Source organism: Myxine glutinosa, chromosome 5 (genome assembly GCF_964187855.1).
Source record: "Myxine glutinosa chromosome 5, kmMyxGlut1.1, whole genome shotgun sequence".
NCBI classification, from domain to species: Eukaryota; Metazoa; Chordata; class Myxini; order Myxiniformes; family Myxinidae; genus Myxine; species Myxine glutinosa.
The window spans coordinates 43,881,778-43,890,522 of NC_136265.1; the positions used below are offsets into that span (position 1 = coordinate 43,881,778).

The following is an 8,745-nucleotide window of genomic DNA, read 5'->3' on the forward strand; positions in this document are numbered from 1 at the left end:
AATAATTAGTTGTTGGATTCAGTTACCTGATATGCAAATCCTGTTCAAATCGCATGAAAATTGAGGATTTTAGAAATATCACCCAAGTTGAGCTCAAAAAGAATGGGAGGTTGGTTTCAGTAACCAAATATGCAAAACCTCTTCAAATTCCAAGTCATTCGGATGAAAATTGAGGATTTTAGAAATTTCACCTGAGTTGTTGACCTTTGGCCTATATCGACTTCAAAAATAATTGGTGGTTGGATCCAGTGACCTGATGTGCAAATCCTCTTGAAATGTCAAGTCAATCAGATGAAAATTGAGGATTTTAGAAATATGACAAAGTTGTTGACCTATGGCCTATGTTGACCTTTTGACCTGGAAAAAAAAATCAATAGGCTTCCTGCTTATCACCAATTCCATTATTTGGTGAAGCTTCGTGAAGATCGGTTTAAATTTGTGACCTGTAGGTTATTGACATACAAACAGAATAACATGCCAATTAAAAAAATAAATAAATAAAAATAAAAACCCTCCAATTTTCACAAGTAGCAAAGGTGAAAACATAACCTCCATCCACCTTTTGTGGCAGAGGTAATTAGGTAGTTGAGACTTTCATTTCGTACTTTTAGGCCATTTCTGGTAGAGATAAAGCAACAAATAGTTATTGGAAATGCTCACCCCCTCCAAAGCCCTCTTGGTTTTGAGTCCATTCATCCCTGAACAAAGCATTCAACAATGCAGAACCTCACACGGGTATTATCGATTACAACAGACGAACAATCTGTATTAAAGTAGATCGGCATGTGCACTTCATCTTCTTCTCAAACACCGACTGTGAGACAGCCTCTTTCTTGCGGTTGAGGCTAAAGAAGCACAAAAAAAAAACCAAATCCATTGTGCACAATAACTCCAAGATCTTTAATCTGTTTAGCCAATGTCATGCTAGAGAAATTACATGAATATGTCGAGACCATAGACAATAACTTAGAGAAATATAATACAAGTGTTTGAAACATTTTCCAATTTGGACAGGTGACCAAATAACACAAGCTTACTTGACTCTGACTTGTCGCAGTAAAAGTTACCTTTTAGTGAAATGTTATTAGTGTAGCAGCATAGCAAACCTGTTGTGCATTTTGTGATACAAGCACCAAATTTGGCACAAATGTACATTAATATGTTGCGAACATTTTCAGATATTGGGCCACTTGAAATTCCGTAATTTTTTTTTTCAAATTTTTTCAAATTTCGTAATTTCAAATTTTTCGGGTGACACCGTCACAATTTCGGTCTTCGAGGCCGGCCGATATAGTGGGGCGGCTTAGCCCAAATATTCAAAAGAATTGTGCATTTTGTGATACAAGCACCAAATTTGGCACAAATGTACATTAATATGTTGCGAACATTGTGTGGTCAGCAATGAAGACGAGAGTCTGAATTACATGTATGCAAAAGCCCTTGTGAACCAGTGAAGCAAATACACGGGTAAGCATGAATTAAATCTAGGGCATGATATAATTTCCATGATGTTTACCTCTACACTCAATGGTGGAAGGAGGTAATGTTTTGATCCCAGCTTGTCTGTATGTCTGTTTGTCTGTTAGTCCACAAAATTCCAGACAAAGCTTGTAGTAGTGGTAGTTGTAGTGGTAGTGGTGATAACAGAAATTGTTATATAGAACTGAACTTATATTATTATTATATGCAGAAAATAACTTCATTTCTATATGCCCTGCAGTGGACAGGTTAATTGGTTTATGCACTGAAGGGGTCACCCTGGTGTGCACTGCTGTGTTCTGCCTCACTGAGTTGTTCAGGTATGATGTACTCAGCACAAGCTTCCGGTCGGCCCGGAGGTGGGGGTGCGGGGCCTGTCACGGAACGTCAAAACAAACGGCCTGCCGGGGCCGCCCAAAAGTCGGGCGTGAGGGGCGCGTCCACTAATGGAACGCCTCTCGCTTCCCAGATCGAGGGCCACGTGGTCAGGAGAACCTCGTCCCTTCCGGTCACACTTTGCCTATCGGCCGGCCTCGAAGACCGAAATTGTGACGGTGTCACCCGAAAAATTTGAAATTACGAAATTTGAAAAAATTTGAAAAAAAAATTACGGAATTTCAAGTGGCCCAATATCTGAAAATGTTCGCAACATATTAATGTACATTTGTGCCAAATTTGGTGCTTGTATCACAAAATGCACAATTCTTTTGAATATTTGGGCTAAGCCGCCCCACTATATACAGTATTTATTTTTACAGAACACCATTTTTCAGTCTTTATGTTCACCTCACTCCTTTGTGGTACGGTAACGAGACGTCTGAACCAGGGTGGTACGAGGTCCGTCAAGTCAGGAAGTCTCTGCATTTCTACGTCTGGAAGGGATAAAACAACAAGAAGTCTTGGATGCAGGTCGGCAAATCAAGAGTGTCGAGGTCGGTGCCGGGAGCGAGATACCGGTGAACTCTGAGCCGCCCCAGGTGCTGGAGCTGAGGGGGGTGTCCGTGCCTCAACAAGGGCCGCTTGATAACGAGCGCAAGCAATGCACCGTTCTCGCCGAGACCTTCAAGCCAGACTTGCGGACCCTTGCACTCTTTATGGTGCAGCAACAAGGCGACGACCGAGTCAAAATTCTCGGATGAATCTTCGTCATTTTGATGACAGGTATCCAACGAAAAGTGGTCTCCGTCAAAATTGATGCGAACGTTTGCAGGCCCTATGCTCGTTTTCACCACGAGGGTGAAAAGACAGTTCGTGGCAGAAGAGTCCCGCACTAGAAACGTCCCTTCGGGTTCCGAAGCAATGGCGGCCGAAGTTGCGGCTTGGCTCGTGGACCCCCAGTAGAAGCCACTCTGCTCCAGCTGATGCCAAGCGTGAACCACGGTGGCCAAGGAGGCCAACGAAGGGAGGGTGTGCAGCCGATAGGGTACGTCCAGCAGCTCATCACCTGTGAATTGCAACATCTTGGTGAAGCCAAAGTTTAAAATTTACCAAACATTTGTTGACGGGAATCTCGGCTTATGGAAACGCTAAACGGCAGAATTCACAGACCGGCAGAAGTGAACAGGCAGACAGGAATATCATACATGAGTGGAGGAAAGGAGAGGTACAGGGAGGCGAGGGAGTCAACAAGAGTAGAAGACGGCAGTGGTCGGCATCGGAGAAAGCATGAGGTTACTATGGGCAGCGCTACTGAAGGACGAGGATGAAGTCACTTCGGGGGTTTTTTTGTTTATACAAATCTGAGGCTCGTGGATAGGTTAGAACATAGAACGTATCAGGATGTAACAGAACAAAAGTATCAGAATGAGAGGGGGGACAAAATATAGGGAGATTTGAGAAATAAGGGATGTGGGGAATGAGGGGATGCATGGCGTGGACAACATAGAAACAGAAGCAAACTCAGGAAGGGGAAAAACGGGAAGGGTGGAAGGAGGTGGGTTTGGGGAGGGTGGAGAAGATCATTGTTTTGGATGGAGGATGATCTAAGATGGTGGTGAAGAGCGGTCTTGAAGACCTGGAGGGACGATTTAACAGGATATGGAAGTTGGTTACATGGTTGTGGAAAAAAAATGAACAGAAAATGAGTGGAGGCAAGCAGTGATCCTGGATTTAGGTAGGTTCACCTGAAGGGGGTTGATGGTGCACCCTGTGGAAAGATGAGGAAATAAAAAGCATGGAAAGAGCAGAGGCTGCAAGACCAGAAAGGAGGTGGTAGATGACAAGACACTACCGACCCATCTGCGATGTGAAAGAGATAGACTCAGCTTCATCACAGGAGATTCCAATGCTCTTGAAGGCCTTGGTTTCCATGGTGCCAAGCTGAGCATGATGTGAGGCAGGGGAGCCAACCAGAGGGGAGAGCAGTACCCAATCAAGCCGAGGATGAAGGCCTTGCAGGTGTATAAAAGTTCAGGTGTGCCAAGGAAGGATTTTGTATGCCGGAGGATGCCCAGTTGGCAGTTGGCGTTGGAGGCCAACTTTGAATTGTGGTTCGCCTAAGAAATATCATGACTCACAGTGAAAACCAGGAGTTTGAATGGCTGAACTTCCTCAAGAGGATTGCTAAGAAAGTAGATGGGAGGGTGAGCGGTTGGCAGACTGTCCTTTCCGAGAGAGGATGAGACTGAGATTTGTCAGGATTGAAAGACATATTCCAAATGTTTGACCAGCTTGTGATTTTTTTTTTTAAGGTCTGTAGAGGGAAGAGGTTGCAGCCTGTCTGATCGATGAGGGACATCACGGTGGAGGGTGGAGTCATCAGCAAATAGGGAAAGAGGATTTTCTAGAAAGTCAGAAATCGTTGATGAAGATTAGGAATAGGACTGGGCCCAGAACACTGCTTCAGGGAACTCCAGCCTCGACAGGAGAGGAGATAAAAGGATTCAACTGAAAGCCACACGTTGGCTACGACAGTAGAGGACATCGGTAACCCGAGAGTGGAATTGGTCTTGGATGTCATAGGTAGACAGTTTGGAGAGCAAGGTGGGGTGCCAGACTGTATGGTCGATATAAATATGGGTTGCACTATTGAAGGGCTAGCGTGAGGTCATTATGGGCAGCACTATTGAAAGACAGCAGAGAGGGTCGCAGGGTGTCATAACACAGAAGAGATAAACAGAGGGAAGGAGGGAGAGTTGAGCGTTCAGATTTGAACTGGGGAGGGTTAACGCAGGTGTAAGATTGCTGGATAAAATTAAAAGCAAAATAAATCTTTTTGATTTTTCAATTACAGAATCTAAACTAGAATTGAACTCGGGAGAGCGCATACCTCCGCGAGGCTGAACAGGTTGTTTTGTTCCCCACTGATAGGCTGGATCTGAATTCGGACCTGAACCAAAATCTAATCGGCTTGTTCTCGTCACCGAAGCAACTCATTCACCAAGTTTATTCGTAACACATCCACAACGTTTTTAATATCATGTTATATATCGCTTTTTGGCCCTATCTCCCAATGGTGAAGAATCAGTTGTAAATTAAATAACTCTCGTATCCAAATCCATATTCAGATCTTCACCAAAATCGAATAGATTAGTCCTCATCACACACCCAACCGGTCCACCAAGTTCGGTCCACAACTTTTTGAGATATCCTGCTATGTATTGGTTTTCGCCCTATCTCCCAATGGTGAAGAATCACTTAAATTTTTTTAGTAGCCGGATCAGAATCCGGATCTTTACCAAAATCTAATCATTTCGTCCTTGTCACATACGCTACCTCTCTGCCAAATTTCGTCCGAATCCGTCCACAACTTTATGAGATATCTTGTTCACAGACAAGCAGACTAATGAAAAATCACTCATGGAGCAACACATGGCAAAACAGAACAAAGTAGAATGGCACTCATAGAGCATCCTTTTGACCTCACAAATAATTAGTGGTTGAATTCTGTGACCTTATATGCAAATCGCCTTCAAATTTTAAGTTAATCGGATGAAAATTGTCAATTTTATAAATTTGATCTTTCGGCCTAAGTTGACTTCAAAAATAGTTGGCGGTTGAATTCAGTAAGCTTATATGCAAATCGCCTTCACATTTTAAGTTAATCGGATGCAAATTGACAATTTTAGAAATTTGGCCTATGTTGACCTATGTTGACCTCAAAAACAGTTGGTGGCTGAATTCAGTAAGCTTATATGCAAATCGCCTTCACATTTTAAGTTAATCGGATGCAAATTGACAATTTTAGAAATTTGGCCTATGTTGACCTTGTGACCTATGTTGACCTCAAAAACAGTTGGTGGCTGAATTCAGTTTGCCGATATGTAAATCCTATTCAAATTTCAAGTCAATTGGATGAAAATTGAGCATTTTAGAAATTCGAAAAAAGTGGTTGCCCTTTGGCCTCTGTTCAACTTTTGACCTAAAAATATATATGATTCTGTCGGACCGCCAACTCTACCATTTGGTGAAGTTTCGTAAAGATCGGTTCAAAATTGTGACCTGTAAGCAAGTATAAGTGAGCGGACAGACAGACACACACACACAAAAAACACACAAACTGGAGTGATCAACATACTTGTCCAAAATTATTTTTTTACCAGGTAACAGACAGAAAGGGGTGAAAACATAACCTCCATCCACCTTCGGTGGCGGAGGTAATAACTCTTCCATGAGCCTGAGATCGCTGTAAAAGGCAAATGGAAATTTGAAACATTTCAGCACTTGGCGTATGCTTTGTGTGTACATCGGTTGTGTGCACCATTTACCACTGACGCTTACCTTGGTGGTTGTCATTGCCACGGGCAGGTAAAATATCTGCAAGGTCCCAACCGAGTTCTTTTGGTCTGGCACGAAACCTCGCGTCGACCGAAGCGTGGAACGCGGTGTTGTCGGGGTTGCACTCGGCTTTTCTACGATGATCAATCATCGGGACCTGCGAGGACCGGAATGACAATGTCAGTGCGCGTCATCACCACCAGTGACACATGTGTGCTCACTGCATAACAAACCATTTCAAACAAATCTGAGTTTGCACAATGTGATGCAGAAATAGCTGAATCATAGCAAATGCCCAAAGTTACAGGAGGGCTGGAGGGAGGGTGGCAAGAAAACCGTTTAACAAATGCGGTTCGAAACTCAACAGTATGCCAAACTTTTGGATATCTCTCCTATATAATGAAAGCCATAGGCTTTCAGACTTTCCAAGGTATTGAACAGGTAGCAAGTTACCTGTAGAAAGGTAACGGTCTCTGGCTATCCTTTACATCACCTGGCTAACATTTTTCAACCCGATCCGCATCTGCAGGATAGAGATTGAGACTTTCCAAGGTATTGAACAGGTAGCAAGTTATCTGTAGAAATGTAAGTCTCTGGCTATCCTTTACATCACCTGGCTAACATTTTCAACCCGATCCGCATCTGCAGGATAGCGATTGCACTCAAAGCACAACCAAGGGAATCCAAACTCCAGGAAAAATTAATTCCAAAATTCCATTGACATCGTACGTATTATATGTATGGAAGATTTATGACGTGCACAGCAATGCGAAGACGGGCAAGCAGGTGCGTTGACGGCTCACCTGATTCTCTAAAAGCCGTTCTTGCCCCATGAGGTTCGTCACCGGATTAATGCCCGAGTACTCGAACCCCTCGAAATCGTTCGAATGTTGCGAGCACGTCGATTTCTCAAAAGCTGCCGAGGTGTACCCTCGCGTACATCGCCCGCCGATGGCCGTCAGGTAACCTGGTACGTCGACGCGAAAGGCTTACTTGCGCGCGAGCACAGGTGTGCGATCGCGAGCTCGACCGAGATTTGACGGTGAGCGACACGCGACGCCTTCTCATGTTTCGCTCTTGACGTCAAGCCACGCCCACCCGCCCTTGGCCACGCCCTCTAGCCCCGGGGCACGCCCTCCCGCCTCGGGGCACGCCCTCCCGCCCCAAGTTCCTCGTAATGACTACGCGGCTCAAATGGAAAGCGTTTGTTATCCTTTAAACTTTAAGACCCCGAATGCAGTTCAAAAGAAGAAGCGAAAATTTGCACTCACAAGGAAATCGATGTGTTAGCTTCATAATTTAAATGACGTCATCCGATTATAATATAAATATAATTTCGCGGAGCTAAACAATTATAATAATCACAACTGAGCTGCGAATCAAATTTCATGAAAGGCCGAAACAAGAAACCACCCGATTCAGTTGCGCGAAATGGCGCCGTTTCCCAAAGATTACGCGAAACAGAAGAAATGTTGGGCGTGGCTGCATGACGTCACTATGAATATTAATTTGTGGGAGGACATTGAGCGAGGAGGGGGAGAAGCAAGCGCGCTGATTTGACCTCCACGGATTCAAAAATTCAGCTTCACCGTTATTTTCAGATCTCATTTTCCCTTTGCTTTTATTTATATTTGTGAACAACTGCATTTGGTGATGTTATCGTGCGCTTGTAGTTGTCAGCAGAAGTTGCTTACGTACATTTAATATGTGACGTAGGGATGACGATTGCAAAGGATGCCCATCCCCCTTTTCCGCCCCTTGACCTCAGCAGCCCCCAAACCCCCTCCCCTTCCTTCAGTCTCATACATTCCTCTTCCCTCCTCTTTTTTTTGTTTCCTTCTTTAAACCTTTCCACTTACGATTTCTCCACAAGTCCACAACCATCCCAACCCCTTACCTTCCTTTCCTCGATTTACCCCCTTCCCTCCCCCCATCCCCAGATAAAGTAAGTGAAACGGTGCAAGTTCTCGGATCTACAGTCAATCCAAGTTCCCTACAAGGAATTTCAACGCAGGACCCATCAGAGCCTGCGCAACGGTTGCCAACCTATGGTTGTCTGTGCAATGCTGCTTCAAGCAAGGAAGCAGCACGTACCATTTTAAAGCTCTCTAGTATAGCAATCTCAACTTTATGAGATATCGTGACATACAGGCATATCGGTTTTAGACCTAACAATGCGCAATGGTGAAAATTTAAATAAATAAATAAATTCTCTGATCTGGATCCGGATCCAGATCTCCACCAAAATCGAATCAATTCTTCCTTGTCACACACCCAACCTCTCCACCAAGTTTCGTCCGAATCCGTCCACAACCTTTTGAGATATCCTGTTCACAGACAGACAGGCAGGGGTGAAAACATCCTCCGTCCACCTTAAGTGGTGGAGGTAAAGATCGCCAAAGAGGCAATGAATCGAAACAGAGGCCATCGTGCGGGATCTCTTTTTTCAATAAAAAAAAGATCGAGGCTCATGGAAGGAGACAGAGAATAAAACCATAACAAACTGACAGTGGGGGCAATCGTGCCACAGGTGAACGCGTTGAACAATAT

The 8,745-nt window shown here is 44.2% G+C and overlaps 1 protein-coding gene across 1 annotated transcript; it reads right to left on the reverse strand.

The window, feature by feature from the left end:
* Positions 1–874: 874 nt before the first annotated feature.
* On the reverse strand, positions 875–7,272 carry LOC137427598 (suppressor of cytokine signaling 2). Its single transcript, XM_068117204.2, has 3 exons — positions 6,999–7,272; positions 6,199–6,352; positions 875–2,923 (listed from the first exon to the last, which is right to left on the reverse strand). The coding sequence occupies exons 1-3, from the start codon at positions 7,026–7,028 to the stop codon at positions 2,346–2,348; spliced, it is 762 nt and encodes a 253-aa protein (XP_067973305.1). The 5' UTR covers positions 7,029–7,272; the 3' UTR covers positions 875–2,345.
* Between the last annotated feature and the right edge of the window lie 1,473 nt (positions 7,273–8,745).